We start from the raw sequence: 24,973 nt of genomic DNA, 5'->3' as shown, positions 1-24,973 counted from the left end.
GTCTGGTTTTCAGCCCGTCAATTGATTTATTTTGATTTAGCAACATACAAAGGTGTGTTCGCGAACACATCCACACGTCTGTAGGGCGCGTTCGTAAGTGCACTGTAGTGTAGGTGTGGAGGGGGGGACGAGCGTAGTATTGCGGTGTTGCTGGTCTCTGTACTTAACGATTTGACAGTTGCTGGTGCATCTGAGGGGGCGTAGGCTCGCTGCGGGGGCGTCGCCATGAGCAAACAGACCTATTCGACTGTCAACCTGACGGACAAGGAGCTCAAAGACCAAGGCAACCGACTCTTCACGCTCAGGAAATACGAGGATGCGGTCAACTGCTACACCAAGGCCATCGTCAGTATTCCATTCATACATTCATACATTGTTTACCTTCAATGCTTACAAAGCGCACCGTTTCAATGCTCTGATGCGCACACTATGATTCTGATTGGAATTTTCAATACAGACACACACATATGGATTGAGTTTTTCCTTGATGTGATTGACTTACATATATACGGTTGATTATTTTCGCTGTAATTTATCTTGCTTTGTTAATTGTTATGAATGATTTAGAAGTTCGTAGTCTTGAAAAGATAATTTGTATTGTTATATATGGGTCAATTTAATAGATATATTCTTGAGTCATCTCAAACTGGTTTTTTTTTATGGTGAACTATTAACCAGTTATTTTACTGAGTGTGAAAATTCCAATGAAATTTATTCTGTATTATGCAATAGTTGATTATTTAAATATCGATTTTTATAAATATATACTTTCCTGGTTTGATTTTTTTTATAAATATTTATTCATACATACAACTTAAATATGATAGGAAAATTTTCGGAGAATATTTTATATCAAGTCCGGTTCCAGTTTTCTGTAACTACGCAATATCATAATTGAATAATTAGAAATGATTTGGGATTCAAATTAACTTATCAAGTACACCCAGCGCAAAGCGAAGCTTATCAGTTGCATCACATGCAAATAACGATATATATATTTTAAAAGACTAGGAAAGGAATTTAAAATAACAGTTTTCGTATTACTTTCTACAACTCCTCTTCATCAATATGCAGCAAAAAAAAAAAGCGATTTCGTCAATAGATAACATTATGAGGGGAATCATTGTAAATTTGGAGTAAAAATGATCATTTTTTTTTTACCTGGAGTAGATTTCATAAATCAAAAAATCGATAAAAACGGATTTTTTTTTCTTTTTCAAGCTTTTCAACATATCAAGGGGACTTCAAATAATACTAGGGAATACAAATAAAAATGTTTTTTATTTTAATATTTAATGGGACCCCCTTTGTTTTTAATAAATAGTTTTATTCGTTTGAGTAGTGATTCATATTATTTTTTTAATAATTCATCACTAATTTCATTGTAGCATACATCATAAATAATGTATTTTAATTATTTTATCGTTTTTGGTTTCTTATCTCTAATTTTTTTGCCTATTTTGCTTCACCTATTTTCGATTATATTTAGATCCGAGCTGTTTCCTGGCCATTCAATGGAGTTTATACCTAAACTATCTTTATCTTGATCGATATTTAAAAAAAAACCAAATGGTGATATACCAATGCATTAAAAATAATTAAAATTAATTGTGAAAACAATTTGAATACTCTAAAATTTTGAACGATGCGCCGGTGCTGAATCATCGTGAAAGACAAGATCCTTAACCATTTCCGGTAAGCCTTCTAATGTAGGAATAACGATTTTCTCGATGATTTTTTTATACTCCTGTGAGTTGACTATCCCATCTAGTTTAACCCATTTGAACCCAGAGCTCGCGTGAAAACACATGTCCCATGTGCCCAGGACTATTTTTTCGTTTATTTTCCAAAATCTTTGAGTTATTTCATGGGAAATATTTTTTATAGGATAGGGATGGATAATTAATTGATTTTTCAACATTTTTAATTTTTTTCAAGGTGGTGTCGTGAATGACCTTTGGGGCTAATGAAACATGTTTTTTAAAATAAAACAAAATTCACAATGGAGTCACATAATCAGTTATAATACTTTCTCACTGGTTATTTGTAATTTTATTGTTAAGAAATTTATAAAATTAATTTTAAAAATAACAAACACGCATCTCTTCGATAAAATGATATTTTCAAATCGCATAACATAACACACGTAGGTACATATATTGTGACATATACACATCGTCAACAAAAAAAAGGGTGCACCCTTTTAAAAGAAGAAATGTCATAAACGAGATTTTGGGTTCAAAAGTCGTAAAAACAAAATACACGAAGACAAAATAATTAATTATTATGATACGGTACAAAACATTTGTCATGCAATGGAATTTCACAGTTATCACAAGCGGAAAACGTTTTATTTTTACAGTGTCCACAATTTCTCCTTTTCTTTTTGACCAATATCAAATGTCTTCCAACTTCCTTTTGATTTTGATTAACTTTGCCGGGTCTGAATGGGACCAATTGTTTTCGTTTTTGACCACAATACTTGCACAACGTCTCTGTTACCTGTCTGATAAATCCTAATTTATCAAATTTACAACCAAAACTTTTGCTTAGAATCCAAGCGTTATTCACAGCTACATCGATGTTCCAAAACAGAATAGGCATGTACCATTTTTTCCCTCTAATACTTATATTATAGTTAGAAATATGGTTATCCATTTGATCAACCCCACCCATATATTTATTATACATATTTATACTAAATGGTTGATTGATTTCCACCCTACTTTTTTCTTTAACCGAATATCAGTTTCCAGGGGTGGTAATATGTATGTATGTGGAATCCGGAAGTTGAGACTCGTCCCAATTATCAATTTCTTCCCGTATCTCTGCAGTAGTAAAATTGCATTCTCTGGAAAAAATATGTGTCATTATCCCAAGGAGTCATATACGACTCCGTCGACTTTTGATTTTTTTTTTCAGGAATATGAGATATATAAACGCAATTTCTCTTATGCATATTATACAATAAGTCCTACTGTATTGGAAACATAAAGATAAATAAAAAATATGTAAAAATAAAAAACTTACGTATGTTTTCTCTTCGACATATCTGCAAGTCGAAAAGCGCTCGATGTTATTCCCTCAAAACTCCAAAAGGAACTGATTTAATTTCGTGTGACTTTCTTAAAATTCATCACCAACATCTAACCAAGCGTAACGAAAGGTTTTACGGCCGGCCTGAGTGATCTCTTTATTTTACGACGCAAAATTGTAAAATGCCGTGAATGACCGCGCTGGCATACATCGTGTAAGTTCATAACTGACCGCGTGGGTTCAAATGGGTTAATGATTGACCGAACACCATACCGTGTGATGGCCCCCAATACCATACCATGGCGAATGTTAAACAGTCAGCGCTTAGCACGATTCTTTATAGCGTTCGCCTGATTTTCGTCGTACTAGCGCCATCCCATCTGTTCCAATCAGGTTGAATTTGGATTCATCTGAAAAAGTAATCGTCTCCCAATCTTGAACTGTCCAATTTTTCTTCTCTTTGGCTCACCAAAGACGAGTATCCTTCATTTTCTTCGTGAGGAGGGTTTTTTTTTGCACGGCCAGTTAAAATAGACCAAGTTCATTTAGTTTATATTGAACTGTTCTAAGGCTTACTGTTTTTTCCAACTTCAATGAACTCAGACCTAATTTCTGACGCAGTTTTGAAACTATTTTGAAGTAAAATTCTCTTTAAAATCCGTTCGTCTCGAGAAGTCAGTTTTTTTGCCATTTTTCCTCTTTCGACAGGTGTTATGTCCATTGTTTTTTTATACTTCTTAAAAAATATAGTTATTGTAGGTAGAATACGTCCCCGTTCGTCGATAAATTTCCACTAAAGAATAATTTTCCTCCTAGAAAGTGACAATTTTTGATTTCTTGGCGATCGACAAAAATTCATATTTTACGCTCAACGCTCACAACACTAAAAAAAGGGTTACACGACAATTGGTGCAAGTCCAAAATGTTCAACGACAAAATGTACCCGAAAATTAGTGCACTGACAAAATGTACCCGCGACAAAATGTACCCGCGACAAAATGTTTAAGCGACAAAATGTTCAAAAATGTTCAAAATGTTCAACCGTATCCAATATTTACGTATTTAAATTGAAAAAAAAAACTTTCCGAGCGTATGAACTCCAGATTACATTGCATTAGTTTATATGGCAGGGCTTCTCAACCGTCTCCAAAATTTACTTTATTTCAAATGAATAATTTACTTTTTATCGTACACATCGCGGGCGTTATTAAATTAGTATAAATGACAGGGGTTCTCAACCGTATCCAATATTTACGTATTTAAATTGAAAAAAAAAAACTTTCCGAGCGTATGAACTCCAGATTACATTGCATTAGTTTATATGGCAGGGCTTCTCAACCGTAATATAAAATCTTATAATGAAAATAAATAAATAAAAGCCAAAATTACAAATCTTTTCTTCATATGAAATAAGTTGTATTCAGTTGAAAACAAAACAAAAATCATTTAAACATAATATGAGCATACAAAATAGATAAAGAAAAAAGATCATCATTTGACATGTATTTTTAAAATCATTTTTAAATTTATTACTTAATTTTGTAATAATATTTATTTTAATAAATAAACAATATTCAATTAAAATAATACATCATTAATTGTAAGATTAAAAGTGATCTGATCTCAAATAATGGAATCATCATAGTTCGAACTGTTGAAATGCACATGTCATTAAATTTAAAACATTAAAACACAAAATTTATCAATTTTCAGATTAAAACTTTCAGATTAAACAGAAATTATGATGTATTCTCTTATATTTTATAAAAACTTCCATAATGCATCCTCTTCAACACCTTGATTTTGCAAAACCCGTGTTCGTGTGTCAACAGCAACATTTCCTTTTAGCAATTCTAAATCCATGTACATATGTATGTCAAAAAACTATCAAATTTTAACATGTGAATTTAGAGATCACTATTCATTTAAGCTGATTTCTCTCATTTTATGTATCCTCAAGTGTGTATGGTCAATGGTTCAAAGAATATTTTCTTTCGAAGTTTTGGGTGGTTTTAGATAAAAAAGCCAATAAATTTCACTAAACGTCTTTTAAGTTTTGAATGTGCTCAGATTACTATTCGAGTGTTAGAACGAGATTCTGCTCACAATATTTGGAATACAAAATTTTATGTGAAATTTTAGTCAAAATATTTTTTAATTGTACTCGAAAAACAATGTTTATATCAATCAAAGTGCCAGGGTGGCGATTTGATTTAAAAGTTATATTATTAAAATTTCTAGTCATAACAATAAAACAATAACAACAAAATATTTCTTAACAATAACAATAAAACTTGACTCTTTGTTGTTTTCGAGAAAGTTACAACCAACAGCCGCAATATTTCCGGGTAAGTTTAAGAAATAAATACTCATTTGAAACGACATATGCCATTCATAAATAAACAGACAAAGCTGTTTTTTGCGTAAAGGGCTGTAGTGCACACAATATTGACTGTGACTAATTACTACTTTTTATGTACGTACGTATCTTAGGGTTGCCATAATTGTCGGACCACCGAAGGGGACTTCCCCCCCCCAAAAAAAAAAACACTCATAGCTTTCTACACTCGAAATTCATAGCTTTGTTATAAAAAATTGTGCAATCTTTTAAAACAATGCATCTGTACCAAATCTAAAATCAAACAATATAGATTAATAGGCGATTAAATTTAATAAAACCAAATAGAACCTTACCTTAACATTTTAATTCATACGTTCTTCTCTCGCCTTTACTCTTCTTTGAATTGGGCGACTTCATGTTTTCGTTTTTTGGAGCAGCTCTTTTTCCCCTTTTATATAATTATATAGTTCAATGCACGACATTTTATAATACATACACTTTTTTATAACACGCTTTTCACTGTGTCAATATAATGCGAATTGCGCTCATCTGTTCAGTGAGCTTTATGTAATTAATGAGAACACACGTTCAACATAGGCATTTTGCGGTGGGATGGTGAACAAGTATTGTTAACTTGATAACCTTATTAGAACTTTATAATACCAGAGAAATTATAAATTTATTACATAGATATATGTATATTTTTCTATAATAAATGTGATCGAGCTTATCAACTGTGAATAGCTAAAAATTATTATTCTAATGCTACAAACCGAAGTTGAAGAGGACATTGAAGAGATTTCGAACCCACCATTTGCCTATTGTCCTAGGGTTTTACGCAAAGAAAAAAATGCATTCAATAGCCTCTAACATGAGGGTAGTAAAATTTTATAACCCATTTGTCTTTTTACATATTTTCGTCCATTTGTGTAGACAATTCATCTGTCAATCATAGAACTAATTTCAAAATATATTATTGTTTTGCCATATTTATTCAACGCGCGTGATTTTTTTTACATTTACATTTTAATTGCATTTTACATCAATCGTGTGTCTTTTACATGTCAAAATGAAATTTTGTATGCAACTCTTACGCATAATAGTTAGTTGTAAATGATGCAATATTAATGTGAAACATAAAGGAGGTATGTAAAAATAATTTTAGTTGGGGATTAAGGAACCCGTTGCCCAAAAAAAAAAGGTTGACTATTGTAAATTTCTAATGTCTGCCTTTTTTACATACCTCCTTTTTTCTCCAATACAATGTCCGATTCATACATTTGTTTTTTGTTAAACACTAAGTAAAATCTCTCCATCATAAATCCTAATAGTCGTAATTCGAGACTTGATTGTAAAATAATACATTAAATTTATCTAAATTAATATTTGATATTCTTGCCTTATAATTGTATAATGAAATATTAAGTTTAAAAAAAACTTTCATTTTACATATAGCTTGCGAATGTACACTAGAAGACTTATTTGCAGAAGAAATAAAATAATTGCATTTTTAAACAAAATTTTGGAAAAAAATTATGTGAATTTGATTTAGAGACGCCGTAAAGGTCACATTCAATGTTAAAACTCGAAGTACACGTGACCGCTGGCTGGGAACTGTTTTATCAAAATAAAACGTGGCGATCAACGTTTATTTATTTATATATTATCTTAGCTATCAAGCTAATTTTAAAATTACTTAACTCTAAAATTTATAATTATCTTATATGTACTGTCCCTCACAGAGGTCTTCGGTGTTAAACTAATTCAATGACATACGCTTAAAAACTAAATTATTCATTTGAAATAAAGAAAATGTTGGAGACGGTTGAGAAGCCCTGCCATATAAACTAATGCAATGTAATCTGCAGTTCATACGCTCGGAAAGTTTTTTTTTTCAATTTAAATACGTAAATATTGGATACGGTTGAGAACCCCTGTCATTTATACTAATTTAATAACGCCCGCGATGTGTACGATAAAAAGTAAATTATTCATTTGAAATAAAGAAAATTTTGGAGACGGTTGAGAAGCCCTGCCATATAAACTAATGCAATGTAATCTGCAGTTCATACGCTCGGAAAGTTTTTTTTTTCAATTTAAATACGTAAATATTGGATACGGTTGAGAACCCCTGTCATTTATACTAATTTAATAACGCCCGCGATGTGTACGATAAAAAGTAAATTATTCATTTGAAATAAAGAAAATTTTGGAGACGGTTGAGAAGCCCTGCCATATAAACTAATGCAATGTAATCTGCAGTTCATACGCTCGGAAAGTTTTTTTTTTCAATTTAAATACGTAAATATTGGATACGGTTGAGAACCCCTGTCATTTATACTAATTTAATAACGCCCGCGATGTGTACGATAAAAAGTAAATTATTCATTTGAAATAAAGTAAATTTTGGAGACGGTTGAGAAGCCCTGCCATATAAACTAATGCAATGTAATCTGCAGTTCATACGCTCGGAAAGTTTTTTTTTTCAATTTAAATACGTAAATATTGGATAAGGTTGAGAACCCCTGACATTTATACTAATTCAATGACATCTTAAAATGATATTCAATGAGTCACAATGACATTCGCTTAAAATGTAATTGTTCAATTTAAATATAAAAATTAAAAATTTAGTATATGTTGGTACGGTTGAGAACACCTTTAATTTATAATAATTTAATAACATCCGCGATCTATACGATAAAAAGTACCATATACATCGATAAATATAATACAATAAAAAGTTACTTTTGCCATTAAAATAGGATAATTTAGGATTTTTGAACATTTTGAACATTTTTGAACATTTTGTCGCGGGTACATTTTGTCAGTGCACTAATTTTCGGGTACATTTTGTCGTTGAACATTTTGGCCTTGCACCAATTGTCGCGTCCCCTAAAAAAAGACATGCACTACTTGAAAGTCTGGGGGAAACTGACTTTAAAAGTTTCTGGCAACAATACGTTGAGGTATCCTGAAAACAACTGTAAAAGTATAAAAACAAAATTGCCAGAAAGTGAGACCCAATAGGGCGAAAAATGGACCATTCCGGTAAAATTTGTGACTGATAAGCTTCGCTTTGCGCTAGGTAATTCTAATTGGATTATGTTCAAAGTTTTATGGGTGAAAATTAGCGGTAAAAATATTAATATGAATTCAGGCATTTCGACGTTGTAAATACTCTCTCAAAACTATTTGACGACATATTTTATAAGCATTTTAACACTCTATTACTCAAATTATAAGCAATAAGGATCAAATGATTGAACTACTTTGTAGAATAGAAATATGGAGTTAACACCTGGGTCTAGAAATAAATAGAAACAACAAAAATCCTCGTCGTTGACAGATTCGAGTGTTTCATAAAGTGTAATGCTTTAAAAGACTATGAGGAAGTCGACGATTTTATTTACCAATCAGAAATCTGCAGAAGAATAGAAATAACTAAAATAGCGGTGATCAATCTGATACAGATATGGAAAAACCGTTCTATAATGAGAAAATTAAAGCCCGTTTTAAAGATCAAAGAATTCGGGATATGGAGTCGGGACATGGATGCTAAAAATATAGAAAGGGTCATTTTAGATGCCTTCTAAATGTAGTGCCGGAAGCATTAAATGGACGCACGAACATCTCCATCCTAAAAAAGCTGGCAGTTCTAGATAGAATCTACAATATGTAGAAAACGGATTCTTTCCTACTTTGGCCATATTGCCAGGAAGTATGTGGATAGTCTGGTATTTACTGGAACACTGGAGGGAAGGAGAGTGAGAAGATGGTCTCCCTTAAGATGGAGATCAAATTAACCGTTTGCCCGCGGCCGTCTTCTATGGAAGCTTTGGGCGATAAGTCTGTAGCGCGGCTGTCTTCCATGGAATTTCTGAACTTTGCACGGGATTTTGAGCCTTATATGCGTCTATTTCAACTGTTTTAAGGTTCAAAATTGGTTGAATATATTACTGAGAGTTGAATGCCATCTATTCAATTTGCTTAAAAAGAATATATACCAGTCAAAATTAGTTTTTTGTGGAACCATACTGAAACCTCGTTTATGTGACGTCACGTCTGTTGAACAATGGCGACGATACGTCTCAATTGTATGAAGAATGATTATTTGCTAATTGAGTCAACACTACGAGATATATTATGTATTTTATTATTACTTTATGTGTTAATTAACATATCTGGTTACTTGAGTAAATATTAATATCTGTAAGTTCGAAAACTCGATTGCCAAATTCGCGAATAAGGTGCCGCGTATAGGGCCTGTTCGCTATATTTATTGCCGCGGGCAAAGGATTAAAGAACTGACGGGATCAACGCTAAAACCTGCTTTCAGCTTGGTACAAGAGCCGGAGAAGTCGAGGCAAATTCGTCTATCGGATTCCGGATGATAGAAATGACCACGACGCTCAGCATTAAGCAAACGAGAAAGAAGTAGACTGGAATTATGTCAATGTGAGGCGTAGATTGCTGAAGATATTGTGCTCGAGTCCGGCCGATATTGTACTAGATTTAGATAAGTTACTACATTAGGGTCAGAGCACAATTTTAAAGTGTCATATTTCTTTTTATTTTCAGATAAAGAATCCTTCAGTTGCCATTTACTTCACAAATAGAGCATTATGCTATTTAAAAATGAAAAAGTGGGACTCGTCCTGTCAAGATTGTAGACGAGCTCTCGACATCGACGCCAATCAAGTCAAAGGCCACTTCTTCCTCGGCCAAGCTTTATTAGAATTGGAATTGTACGATGAATCAATCAAGCATTTACACAGAGGTATTATAGATATTGTATATTATAATATATTTATACTTCTAATATATAAATATCTTTACAAGTTAGGTTAATGATATACATTTTATCTTCATATAAAAAAATCATTAAATTGTATCTATTTCATGCGCAGCTGTCGATCTGGCTAAAGAACAAAAGTTGAATTTCGGCGACGACATAACGGCACAGTTGAGGATTGCTCGGAAGAAGCGATGGACCGTCCAAGAGGAGAAACGAATAGCGCAAGAAATTGAATTGCAAGCGTATTTAAATAAGTATGAATGTTGTTATTATCGATCTGGGTCGTATTTTGACACGAATTACGAGACAAGGAAGCCTAAAATGTGCCGTTAAATTTAATACAAATGACATTTGATGTGACGCCAACGTCACATGCTAAGATTATACTTTTGTGATTACTCACTGCGTTGTAATACTGTATTATTAATACTTAGTGTGTGACTAACTTGTTAACCCTTGGAGTGCTGACGTCTTTTGTGTTGAAAGCCCGCCATGCTGAAAATTTCGCCAACGTTTCCAATTTCTAGAACTATTAGAAATCCAATTGAAAGCGGGTATAAAAATTGTAGCTAATCCAAAAAAACCCTAGATAACTACCGCCGAGGATTTCAAGTTTTGTAAAGGTGTGTTTAGACTCTCTAATATATCTTACAACAATATAAATGTATTTTTCAAAAACTAGTTCTATCTTCTTCATTGTTGTTCAAATTAATGCTCAAAACCTAAATGCTAAGCCACAATCTAAAATACTCAGCAGTTAGGGATTTCCATCGAGAAATTCTGCTATGGTTATAAATTCAGAAATTCCAGTGTAAATCAGTCTTTATAAACATTGACACGGATTACACGACCCATGTTCAATGCATTTTTTTTCAATGCTACTTGGAAAGGCTTAGCGGGTTGTATTCTTGTTTACTTTGTACGTGCTCAAAATACAACGCCTATTGGCTTTTTTCAGGCCCATGGACTTGTTGACAAAACGCCGATCAACGTTGGTCAGCGTTCAAAGGGTTAAACAGTAAAAGTTAAGACTATTTAGATTTAGCTGTCCAAATGTTCAATCCGGTTCGTTCATGAACATTCTAGATTTTTCATACACAAATTATTGATTTTAATTATTGTGCTAACAGTCAAAAGCTATATTGGCGTTTTTCATGCCCATGGACTTGTTGACAAAACGCCGATCAGCGTAGGTCAGCATTCGAAGGGTAAAACAGTTAAAGTTAAGACTATTTTGATTTATCTGTTACAGTCCAAATGTTCAATCCGTTTCGTTCATGAACATTCTAGATTTTTCAAACACAAACTATTGATTTTAATTAATGTGCTAACAGACAAAAGCCATATTTAAATAGACTCATCAGGTGTGGTATGAAACTTAGCTGTCAAAACGGCTAAGTATTTAATATGGGAAATCTTGTGGAAACCGCTTTGCAACGTTGCTATAATATCCGTTTCTGTTTATGTTAAAAATATTATTTAATATTTCCTCTCTTCATTTTGGGCATGCTTGGATATAATTCTATTGAACTTCGGAGAAACTTTTCATTTATTCTTCAGCTTCTACGTGGTAATACATCGTGCTCATCGTTGCTGGAACAGTTGGGACTTTATGTCTCTATTAATTATGTGCGTGGTAGATATCATCATTTGATGGTTGCACCTTCTGCCTGCACAGTTCTTCATCGGATGGCTCCAATTCCAAGAGCTATCCGATTTATCAATTGAATCATTGCTGCTGAGCCTGAATGTGACATTTTCCACCTCAATGAGCGTAGGTTATCGGGGATTATTTTAACCTATTTGTCTGGTAGTCTGCGCTCATCATTATTTTCACAATTGATGTAATGTATGAGTGGAATTTTGGTCTTATCTCTTCCTGATATGTTTTTTACTTACGGCAGGTTCTTATATATTGGTGCTGGCTTTAGATGCAAGACATTTCCTACTATGTGTTCTTGTATTTGATATTTTAACTTTTGTCTTTATATATTCATATTTTTTTTCTGTGTCCTTTTTGTTATAAGTTTTTGCATTATGGCGCATTAGAGATTCCTGTAATGCCACAATGGTCTAAACTTAAATCAATAAATCAAGTATATGTTGTATTTGCAATGATGCATTCTAAATTTTCTCAGATTAATTAACGAGGACACCGAAAAAAAAGTTGCCATATTACGATGCGACAATAATATTAATGAAGAAGAATTACAAAAGAAGTTACAAGAAGTCGAGGAACAATCTGTATGTATTTTGCGTATTATTGATGATGATTTGAATTTTTTTTATTTATATTATTACTCACTGCCATTTTTTTTTTGTTAACTTTCAGAATAATTACATGAGTGAATTGAATAATTTATTTGCCAAAATTGACGATAGAAGAAGAGTGAGTATTGCGAACTTATCAAACTGTTAATAATCAAACCGATACGTGTTTGAACGTTGTATTGTTTTGTAGAAACGTGATGTGCCCGATTTTCTGTGCGGAAAGATAAGCTTTGAAATATTGAGCGAGCCCGTAATCACACCGAGTGGAATTACTTACGAGCGTAAAGATATCGAGGAACACTTGCAGGTATTAATCATGACATTTACAGTCAATGTAGGCCTGCTCTTACGACTTTCAATTTAGAAATTGAATCGAACATATGAGTATTTCCGTCTTAAGAGCTGGCTTAATATTGGAGAAGAGTTTGTTTCATTGGTTTTTTATTTTATTTCAGAGAGTGGGACATTTCGATCCTGTGACACGAGTCCGACTTACAGCGGATCAGCTAATTCCAAACTTCACAATGAAAGAAGTCGTAGACGCATTTATGCAAGATAATGAATGGGCTTTAGACTATTGAACTCTTCATCTTCTATTTACTCTCTTTCTACACCACCTATTGTTTTATTGTCATCGGTTTTACTGTATCTCTTTTTGTTTTTGTTTTGAATGGATCGAAAAAGGTAATGCAGGGTCGGCACGACTTAATAAAATACGAGATGAGTTCATGTTGTGTATCAAAATAAAAAAAAAATACATCTTGGGTATGGACATGTTTAATTATATAACTCTATGATTCATATTATGATTTTTATTATTAATGAATTTCACATATATATGTATAGTTAAATTTTCAAGGGTCAAATGTGTATACCTTTACATGTGTATTAATTCGATTCGAAATACTTTTCGGTCGTTATATTGATGTTATGTGTAACATGAATGTTTAAATGATAGATAATTTCTCTCGATTATTGAAATAGTAAATGTGTCGAAGAAGTTGTTGTAATCTTATTTGAATTGTGATATCGTATTTTTTTTTATAACGTTTATCTCATTTTTTATTACGTTTTATTTCCACATTGAATGTGAATTTTGAACTTTTCTTTTCTTTCTATTTGTGTATTGTATTGTAATGACTCGAGACAATTATAAGATAGCTCAAGCGATGACGCTTAGTCTGCAAAATATTTTTTACAAAATTGTATTAAATTTTAACACTACGAAGACAATACATATGTATGTAGTTTTCTATCTTGATTTTTATTATAATATATATTTTTTTATATATGACTTGCTTCATATATACATTTTACATTTTAAAATTATAAGTCTTTAGTAACAACAGTGTTGTATGAATATGTATTTTGTTTTCTTTTTTTTTTTCAAATATGAAATAAGTTGAAATATCCTATTAGATTTCTTTTTGTAAAATAAATGTAAATAATAAATATAAGATGGTGTATACCTTATGTTTGTTTTTTTGTGTTGTTCACCCCCCAATTCCTCAGGTTAGGTTAGGTTAGGTTAGGTTAGGTTAGGTTAAGTTGTCGAACAATTTTCTCTATATATATTTTTATTCTTCACATCTTTCATACAATTTCAAAAATTAAAACATACAAATATTGTATCAGGAATACATATTTCATATATAATAGTATTAATAAATGATACCAATCATCATAAAAACTTATAAATCTTGTTTGGGAACGATTTGTATATAATTTATTTTCAAAATAATCACCATCACATTTTCTTTTTTCAATATTATAATATATATATATATATTTGGAAACGCTTTCCAAATCGTCGAGCAATCGACGAGTGAATCATATATAAGAATAATAATAAGATAAAATGCCAAGCGAGAAGCTGAAAATCGAAGACAAAGAAGTCGTGTGTGTGTGTGAAAAAATCAGCTCAAACGTCACTAAACCTAAGATCGGTCTGACGCTGTTGAAAATGAACCACAAAACAAGACGATGACAATGACGGGTCGTGTTAAGAAGAATTTAACATTACTAATACATACATATATATGTATATTAATCCTTATAACAGTTCATTGTGGATTGTATTATTTTATTTTTTTATTTGTAACATATGAGACCAATTTTAAATTAGCTTAAGAGTTACTTACGGTAAATAATTGGAGTCATTCATAATATACTTACGGCTTAACTCAATCTGTCTACGTCTACTTTTGCTCTACTTATACAGGGTCAGATTAGGCCTATCCATATTATGTAATCGTTATTATTATTTTAATAGTTTTTTTTTATTATAATTATAATATTATTTATTTATTCTCCATTTAATTCAAACTAGTGATAATGTCTTATTTTGTATGACCGTTTGTGAAATCGACGCGTACCTTTTCTCCACAGTCAAAAACCTCTTTAGACCAGGTTAATTTTTTCATTATACATACTTACATTTTAAGAGTCTAAAATAAACACGTTCGGATTATATTATACTATATTTTCAACGGACTCTTATCATCATCAGTATATTGCTGAAGAATACCGTCCGATCGACTTCACAAACGGCTACAATCACTTCGTACATATATATATTACACACCGTCAGGATATTAATTTCAAAGTAATGTGACATGTACGTTAAAATCTTTCAATTGGTCGGTTAGAAAAAGCTTACGACGACGTCAAACTTCACGTCGGAAACAGAATTCGGGCAACGCGTGGTGTATGCAAATTCGACAATCACTAAAATCACTCGGAACGATGCGTACGTATTAATTGTGCGACGTACATATCATCATAGCAAGATCTTGCAACCGTTACACGTCCGACAATGTATTAAAACAGACATATTTGGACACATCTTTCGACGTAGTTTCGAATCTGCGAGCACAATTCCTAACATACACCACCGATCCCACTCTCGGTGCGCACATGCGATGAGAAAATGGACCGAGTCCACTCCAGCATCGGGAGTACGCACCCGAAACGATAATATAAAACGACTATTACTTAAGCCACATTACAAATCAAAAATAAAAAATCATCGAGACCATATAAATATTATATGTAGATGACATATATATATGTATATGTATTATATAGAGTTTTATTAAACATTTAAACAATCATTTTTGCTAATCGGAGTCTTGAACGCGTTGCGAGGATTCCAACTCCGGAATTTTCTTCTTAATTCAGATTGTATATTCAACTGATGTGTTGAAAGTCTTAAAACACACACTTCTGAAATCTTTATTGTATTATACATATCTGAAATCATATGTATAAATACTAATATTGAACTTTTCATGGTCTAATTTGAATTGAATGGATGTAGATCAGCTCTAGTTTTAACACTGTGATGGATAGCGAGTGACTAGGATTTAAATTTTATTTTATTTCTCTAAATATACTGAATGCAGGGTCTTCATATTCTATGTGATCCTCATCAATACCTCTATGGTTCGAATTATGTCATTATGAAATAAAAGCATTGATCGATATCAACAGAAATAATTATTTTTGCATCACTTGTACATGTGCCTTGCAGATGCGAGAGAGAGGGGGAATTCAGTATGCCGCGCTCAACAGTCAGTATTAGAAGGATATCCGCCTTGGAATGATGGCGCTGCTTCAGCCGTTATTTTTTCATTTCTTGTATTTATTTTATATTATTCGACGTTTAATACAAGATAAAATGATCTTTATAGATAATTATGTAACAATAATTAACCTCGCAGATTTAGCATTATTTTAACTTAAAACACACATTTTTTACTGGATGTTCAGCGTCCAGCACAGTGGCTGGCGGATTTTTTAAAAATATATTAAGGCAAGTGTTAACACAAGATGGCACCACATCCCATACAAGTCATCAAACGATTGCTTCATTTCGCTCAAAGTTTGATGATCGTACCGTTTCAACTAAATTGGCCTCCAGAATCATTCGATTCAACTTATCTTGGCTACTTTCTTTGGGGCTATATTTTATTTATTTATTTTACAATTTTGCCATAGTGATATTACAGAGTAGTTCCAAGTCGACATTATGGCTATACAAAAAAGAAGGATACAATAATAAGAAAATTAAAAACAATATAAACAAATACAATAAGAGTTAAACAAATCCAAGTTAATAGAAATTTGGTCGAAAAGCTCGATGACCTTGCAACAGGCGGCGAAATAATCAAATGGGTACGTGCCACAGGAAAAGAAAACAAAAGGCGACATCTAATGTACCTGAGTATTTATGAAAAGTTAAGTGTATTCCAATAATCTACCAAACACTTTGAGCTGTCATATATGCCGTTGATTGCTTGTAAGTGGAGCCATTTAGATATAAATAAAGAGAGGCCCCTCGAATGTTTATATGAAAATGCATCAGAAAGTTTCAGGACAACATCTTCTGGGTATGCTTCCATCAACAGTTGATGGATTTCTTGCTTTGGTATTGTCAGATTGGCAAGAAATTCAATAACAGATCAGCTTTTTGAATGACTTTATTAACCTTATGCAAATGGCCTAGAGCACGGTTCCAAAAATTCAGCACAAACATTGATTCTAATTATTCCATTTTCTGCAAAAGATAGTTGGTTTTAAGCCTATTATCGCCCTTTAAATAAACATCAGAGTATAAGTGATTGAGGGCAACAGTGATAGCACTATAACTTTCCAAAATGGCTTCTGTACTTTTGCCTCTGATTATATATAGAAGCTAGGCTTCACTCAAGTTAGCTTATAGGTAAATCTAGAGCTGGAGCCATTGCTTTCAGATACGATAAAGATTTCCGATGTTCGTTTATAAAATGTGTGTTTTATTCAATAACTTCTAACACACCCGTCGGATCACTTTATATAGCATGCAGATCTTCGTCGGGGGAGTGAAAAGCCTCGCAAGCACATTGCATGCATCGACTCGGAGTCAAACTCACAATAGACATGTATATTATTTATATGTATGTACATCTCACTAGGGGAAACTCACGTCGAGAATTACCCAGAATATCAAATAACATACCTAGAGGTAATTCTGCATCTAGTTACAAAGTTCTAGATGCATCGACGATATACGTAGGTTATATATATATATATATATATATATATATATATATATATATATATATATATATATATATATATATATATATAATATATTTATAATTATAAAACGTCTCATTGAGTTTGTATTGCACTTGTGCTGTTTTTCTTTTATTTATTATTCATTGTTTTGTTCGTCGCACGAGTCACAATAGTGTCACTGGGAGTAGTGGCGCAAATTTTATTTATTTTATTATCGAAGGGTTGGAAGGGGTTGTGGTGATAATTGAAATGCAAATTCATGTGTGGATTTTATAATCCCATGAGGCGTTCATTATGATGAAAGTTTTGACTTATGCTCAAGGCTTTCAAATGTTGGCAAATCGATATTACATATGTATTTCATACTAGCAGCCTTACTGTTGTTTTTTTTAAAGTTCAACTAAATGAAAATTCTATGAATTGCAATTGACCGAATGACCTTTTATATGAAAAATGGAATAATATATGTTTATGGTTGTGCAACTTTGAAAATGTCAGGTATTTTTCAGTTTTATATTGATATAATTTTTGCACGATAGTTGTTGATGTGATATATGAAAGGTTTAATATAAAATTAAACGTTATTCAAATGTTTTTTCAGCACATACAAATATATAGTAAAACTTTTAAAAAATTATTTAAATTTTCAAAAAAGGTCTTAAATTTTCATTTCCATTAAAATTCATTGCATTTTCATAGCTTCAATGACTAATGTCAATTATTTAATCACACGTTGAATGTCAACGGGTATTAATGATTAGAATTATCGCCATCAGATTTGAGTTGAATTGAGGCCGTCGCAATAGTGACCTTTTCTTTCTATATACCAGGCCTGCTAACAGATGAAAACATATGGTAATTCACACTCAAACTATCAGCAGATGATCTGTTGGAAGTTTGATTAAGATAAACCATGTGATTTTTAAGCTCAGGCCTGTTATAGTTGTCAATATCATTCTATTGCTATGGCTCAGATTGAAACTCTTTGCAATTAGATTTACAGAGCATTTCAGAACGGCAGCCTTTTTCATACATAGATAATTTATTATCCGACGCATTATTTATTAATATTATGCGAAACTTTGTTCTGAATTTTCAAGCTGGCGCTTGAAAATTTAATCAGACAGCAGATTTTCATTGATTGGAGTTCAAAACAAACTTAAATTTGAATGAAGTGGACAATCATATAATATAGTTCCGAGATCATAATAAATGCCTCATAAGATGAAGTAGTCGTATCAATAAATGATTGAGTAAAAATTCAACCCCTTTCCCTTGTCACGAGCCTCACTTCGTTCCTGCACCACTGCTAGTGTGTCAAGTTCGACGGGGTGAGCACAATTTCAGCCACTGGTGGAGGTGCTTCGCTCGGAGGAGCTATGATATTGGGTGTGTCTGCGAACGTCACTGTCCTGGGGCCAGGAGGTCCCAAGGTAGACGCCTTCTTGGCGTGCAGCGGCTCTCTGGTCCTGTTCAGCTTACACGTCCTCTCCATCTCGATCACCTCGGCGTTCTCGATCACAGTCAAATTGTCAACGCTGATCTCGCTGCTGGATATACTCGATATGTCGAAGCTGGAGCCGTCCATCGTCTGGAGTTCTATCAACGAGTCGTCCTTTTGGCGCTGCTGCTGTGGATGCGACAGAAACACCAGGGGTATTATCTGAGGTGGTGGCGGTGGTGGTTGGGGGGGTGGTGAAGGTGTTGGTGGTTGTTGAGGTGGCTGTTCCCGTTCTTGCTGGAGCAGCAAGGCCGTAGCCGCTATAGACAGTCTTCTAGGGGGAGGTGGTGGTATTTCCGTGAGCAGGAGTCTCTCGGCTGCTGGTTCTTTGGGTCTCCGTCTGGGTCTTGGGTTCAGGCAGCGTTGAGGACAGGCGCACAATAGTATCCTGACGATGCAGCAGAATAGGCCGGCAGCTATGAGCGCCGGTCCTGTCCATCTGAGTTCTGGAGTTTTGAAGCCCTTGTCGCCGGTGCCGACGAAGGCTATGACCAGACCCAGGGCTACAGTGCCGAGACCCACGTACAAGAGTCCTCCGACTGCTCCTGCTACTCTCGCTCGAAAGCCGTCCTCATCGTCTGAAGATGAACCACCATAGGATAGATCATGGATCTGGAATATGAAATAATACGTTAAATTAATATTTGTTGCTGTGTTACTCTCAACCTACCGACGGGATAATATGAACAATAGGACTAACATAAGTGACCGCTTAGCATTTATAGGAATAATTTTGGAAGGCTATCTGCGGGGGGGGGGGGGGGGTATTACACTATCTATACGGATCGTGATTCTACATATGTAGTATCGCGGATTTAAAAAAAAAACGGATTCGCTACTGATTATCAGGATACTGACCTATTACACTATCAATACGGATCGCGATACGTGTGGATGGCGTGATAATATTAATAATTAGTGTAATATGCCTCATTGGGGAGATTTTTTATCAAGTGAATAATTTTATAACGACATTGTGTTCGCGATATTATAAAGACATAGAAATACGATTGGTCAACTGAGATATTCTGACCAAAGAGATTCGCGTATTTTGTTGTTGGGGTATGTTAAAAGTTCATAACGAAGCTTTTGACCAATAGGATTTGAAATTTAGATTTTGCCCAGTCTAAGCATTATTGAAATGAAATGTAGATACACATTTGACGCAAGTACCATCAATGTCAAAGTTTAACGCTACATTTTCGTAGAAGTATCTTTATGTAAAATCGATTGCGGGTATCCAAGTATCATTTTCAATACATTTAGCTAATACTGTAAAATCTAAGATAATTTTTATGTCAAATTAAGATTCAAAAGAACACAATGAATCGGATCCAAGCCATCAGTAAATGATATTAGATCAGGACCGCCGAAAGGAATTCCGGGCCCTGGAAAAATAATTCCATGCCCTATGACAGACTAAAAAAAATCTTATAAATATATTTTTAATATGCGAAAAATCTATCAGAACTATTAGAAAAATACCTATATGTTAAATGATATAATCGGTACGCTTAAACATGGACACAAATAATGCGTGGATCGAAAAATAATAAAAAATTTGCATTAAAGAAATATATGTATTTTTATATAGAATAATATTTATTTATTTATTTATTTAATAGTTTTGGATCATTGTGGCATTACAGGAAGAACCTAATGCGCCACAATGGCCTACATTTGAAAAATATATAAAAACAAGTAAACTGTAAATAAAGGAAAAAAGCAAAAGCAGAAAACATGGTAAAATAAAATAATAAAAAAAGTAACAAAAGGAAAATATACATCATTAGAAATACATCATTCAGAGAGGAAAAAAAAATAGCAAAAGTGTAAAAATCAAAAATAAAATCCATAAATCCCATTCTTTGTTTACACTGAACACTAATATAAAATATCAATATCGATCATTCGAATGTCGGTGCCCCTCAAGTAGTCCGGGACCTGGAACTTTAACCCCCAGCTTCCTCCCCCCTCTCGGTGGCCCTGGATGTGGTATTCGGGTGCGTTCTATGCCTACTTACTTGAAATAGAACTTGAAGATGCATTTTAATACCTGTTTTACTTTGATTTTCGCTAATAAATAGGCCAACGCTTCTGAACAAAAAAAAAAATCGTATGCAGCACTCTTTTTTGTGACTGGACCACCCCGAAAATTATGTGCTCCCATACCACCACCACAAAACAGAATAGCGCGTATCGAATATTTTCCGCAACATTACAATATATAAAATGCAAACGAGTCCGCCGAAATGTATTACCATAATATATGTAATAATATACGCTAAAAGGGCTCCTTTAGATCCGTATCACTTCATGCAAACGAGAATCCGCCGAGCACACGCTTTTGCTCGCCGGGTTTATGTTACTTTTTTCCAAAAATTGTGAATTGACCGTTGGTGTTGGCCGAGGGCGAAGTGATGAATAGCCTACGAAGGGGGGGTTGGGCTTTCATTCATTTTTGTTCAGCAAACTAAAATGAAAATGTAATGTTTAGATAAGGGCTGTGGCGAACGATACAATGTGCCCGAATGTACGTATATATATATATGTATGTAGCAACTGGGTTAAAGCGTTAACGATTTCGTGCCACGAATACACACAGGCTCGAATCGAATGTGTTGAACCGCATTGAATCACGTTTGATTTTATAATGTGCGATAATTGAGGGGGGGTACAGTCAATTTTGTCGATGATTACGATTACGTCTATTGTTAGCAATATATAACAATAGCTAACAATTACATAAGGATTCGCCCATCACAGCTGGAGTCTACCTAGGCATGCCGTGCCGTACGATTCAATGAGATTGTGCCTTTAATCTCTCGCAAATTCGGCTAGTCTGTATGTCTTTTTATTTCAGTCCTATGATCCCACTTGTTATATAAAGTACAACACAGATATACGGTTTTGTTGATTCTATTCAGAGGTACTGCTTCGATGTCAATCCCTCAGATGGGTGTTTACAGATATTCATGTATTTTGTTTTTTTTATCATTAATTTTAAATCGTATTTATTACATTATTCGGTCACCTTTAAATGAGTATCGGCATTCAGGGCCGGCCCTAGGCTATTTAGCGCCCTAGGCAAAAATCTAAATTTATGCTCCCCTATATATATATATATATATATATATATATATATATATATATATATATATATAATATAATAAGATCAGTCTGTAACTATAAAACAATTTTTGGTTGAAACTTTTTCAGATATTATATATATATATATATATATATATATATATATATATATATATATATATATATATATATATATATATATATATATAATTTTTTTTTATCTTTTGATTCGTTAAATACATATATACCAATAAATTTCAACGCAATCCCTCTTTTATTTTCTTGATATTCAATGTGTATAATAATTATAGTGATTTTAAGTATTAAAAAAATCCGACAACCGGAAGTAGAACTTTTGTCTTGTGTAAGTTTCTCTACATTTGCACTGAATTTGTATCGAAAATGCTTTCTTAACCGGTATGTGTGAACGTGTATGTATGTTTAATTATCGAATTTTGTTTTCTGAACTTCTTATGTTCTTCAAATAAGTACATAAAATCATGGGTTGGTCATATTCGAATTTTTTAAATTATATACTACTAGGTATTTTGTCACCTGAGGTAAAAGGAAAAGTTTGCGCTCCTATAGTCCTATGTAATTTTATTTTGTTTTAAATAAATATTTTTTAAGCAGAAATAAAATATTATTCTTATTTAATATGTTCAATAATAAAAAAATCGAAGAGGCTATTAAAATAAAAAAATTTCGAATGTTTAAGATAGCCCGAAGAAAGAATATGAGCTCAAAAGGTCACTGTTCGAAGAATAGTATCTTCAAATGTCTTAATATGTACATATGTATAAGGTACGGAAATATTGGATTTTCCACGAGAGTGAGCGCTACATTTATGGATTTCACGAAAGGGAGCGGCGTTCCCTAGCGCTCCCGTCCATTTCGAGCCCTGGGAGTATAGATTGAAGATCATTGGGGATATTATGCATCCTTGTCTTGCTCCCTTTGGAATGTCAATGTAGTATGTCATATCCCCGTCTACTTTTGTAGCGGCTGTTTGTTGACAGTATAGATCATTATAGAGATCTTTACATTTGTAATCAATATCAATATCAATGTCATGGCACTATGGCATATATGTATGTAAAATATTAAAAGATAAAAGATTTTACCTTTTGCCAAACAATACAATCGGGTATGAATTTAATGAATATTTCATACCAAATTTGTTTTTATAATTATATGAATAATAAAGAATGAATTTTAAGAATCTTTAACAGGCTTTCCATTCGGGAAATGCAATTATCGCAGACACTGCGTTTGCTCCACCGTTGCTGAATAATAATACAATAATCGAATTACGAACGCTCCAATGCAGAGTGCATTCGAATTGCAAATTCATATTCGCTAAAAATAAAACGTAGCGTGAATGAATGTGTATTTTCATTTATAAATATGTATTATCAAATGAATGGTTGCACATAAATAACTACAAGAAAAGAAGGCAGACAAAAGTCGGTATTATTCTTTCAAAACCTTTCAGTCACCAATTGAGGTTTTTGCATTTGATAATTCTGCTTACCCGATTTCTTTTCATCCATCTGAGATGTGCTTCGGTTTGCTTGACGCGGTGACCGCCAGCTCCAGGTTCTGCCACTACAGAGCATCGTCTTGCTCCAGCTTCGGCTGCTGCTTCCTGCCATGCTGCTTTCCCTTGCGCGCACTGAAACGTCAAAACACAAAGTGTCAATACGTGTCATGTCTGAAATATGTCCAACTTAGCGTAAAATCCAAAACCCACGATAAGAACAGTCTGTTAATGACCTTGACCATATAAGCCACTATGATAACAGATCTGTTATTCTACGAAGTCTCATCTTGTGAAATAATCTTTTACCAATACATACTTATTGCTTACAGAGCGATTGTGTATACCGGCAGAATCATCGTTTAAACGGACTATTTTACACATGATGATCTCGCACACGTCAGTAAAATTTCGATCACGGAATATCTGGCACTAGAAAATATCACACTTACGAGAATTCGAGTGACAGATATTTAGTATTTGAGATTTTCATGACAACACATGTCTTGTGCGAGATCACCATGTGCGAAATAGTCTGTATACCGCTGGTCGAACGATGTTTCTGCCGTTATACAATTTATATGCATTTGATTCCAACACAATCATAAGTTATTAATAGATAAGAACTAAAAGATCTGCACAACATGTACATACATACATATATTGTAAGGTGATTGATATTCGTCGACTACTGGCTTACTAGCACTGATCACCTGATCACGCGTTCGCGCCAAAAAGGCCTCGGCGTATGAATAAATCGTATACAATAACCAATAAGACCTCTTAACCGATTACCTATCGACCAATGACCTCTGTGCTGAGAGTATACGCTGTGTATATGTTCCATGCTTCATTCGGAGCTAGCTTGTCGACGGAACGTTTTTCACTCCGATCTCGGAAACCCTTCTCCACGTCCATGCTACAGTATTATACTGACCATAGCCACGCCTAGTGGCTTTGACTGTAAATTATATATAGTACTTTGACGACATACTATTATGTATGCATGATACATGATAATACAATTGTAAGGTGTGATAAATATTATTTATACTTAAAGATGTGCAAATGGTCATAATACTGTTGCGTATGGGTGGGTCCAGGATTCAAAAGGAAAGCCAAAATAGCTTCATAACATTTATTCAACGATTCAGGAGGAATATCTGGAATATCTTATATAACGTGTGTACCTCCTTTTAAACAACAAGTTGCACTGCACAGTCTCTGCGATCCATCGTCTGGACACATACAGGTCTGTTACTGAGAGTTGGCGCGTTCTTGTACTCACACCGAAGCTCGCGAAAGGGACAGAGGGTCTTTTTATTATTGAATGCC

General features: G+C 33.5%; 2 protein-coding genes across 2 annotated transcripts; one reads left to right on the top strand and one right to left on the bottom strand.

Annotated features, from left to right (window-relative positions):
• The first annotated feature begins 96 nt into the window (after window positions 1–96).
• On the top strand, window positions 97–13,919 carry STUB1 (STIP1 homology and U-box containing protein 1). The gene is made up of 7 exons (XM_077432708.1): window positions 97–345; window positions 9,959–10,157; window positions 10,288–10,429; window positions 12,314–12,419; window positions 12,508–12,564; window positions 12,637–12,753; window positions 12,902–13,919. Exons 1-7 carry the CDS (start codon window positions 226–228, stop codon window positions 13,025–13,027), a joined length of 867 nt encoding a protein of 288 aa, XP_077288834.1. The 5' UTR covers window positions 97–225; the 3' UTR covers window positions 13,028–13,919.
• Window positions 13,920–17,660: 3,741 nt separating this feature from the next.
• LOC143913623 (uncharacterized) lies at window positions 17,661–23,795 on the bottom strand. Its single transcript, XM_077433519.1, has 2 exons — window positions 23,633–23,795; window positions 17,661–19,620 (listed from the first exon to the last, which is right to left on the bottom strand). The coding sequence occupies exons 1-2, from the start codon at window positions 23,645–23,647 to the stop codon at window positions 18,817–18,819; spliced, it is 819 nt and encodes a 272-aa protein (XP_077289645.1). The 5' UTR covers window positions 23,648–23,795; the 3' UTR covers window positions 17,661–18,816.
• Window positions 23,796–24,973: the final 1,178 nt, after the last annotated feature.

The sequence above is a fragment of the Arctopsyche grandis genome, chromosome 6 (assembly GCF_051622035.1).
Source record: "Arctopsyche grandis isolate Sample6627 chromosome 6, ASM5162203v2, whole genome shotgun sequence".
Classification (NCBI taxonomy): Eukaryota; Metazoa; Arthropoda; class Insecta; order Trichoptera; family Hydropsychidae; genus Arctopsyche; species Arctopsyche grandis.
The sequence above is the reverse complement of the archived record's forward strand: the minus strand, read 5'-3'. Positions and strand labels throughout refer to the sequence as shown.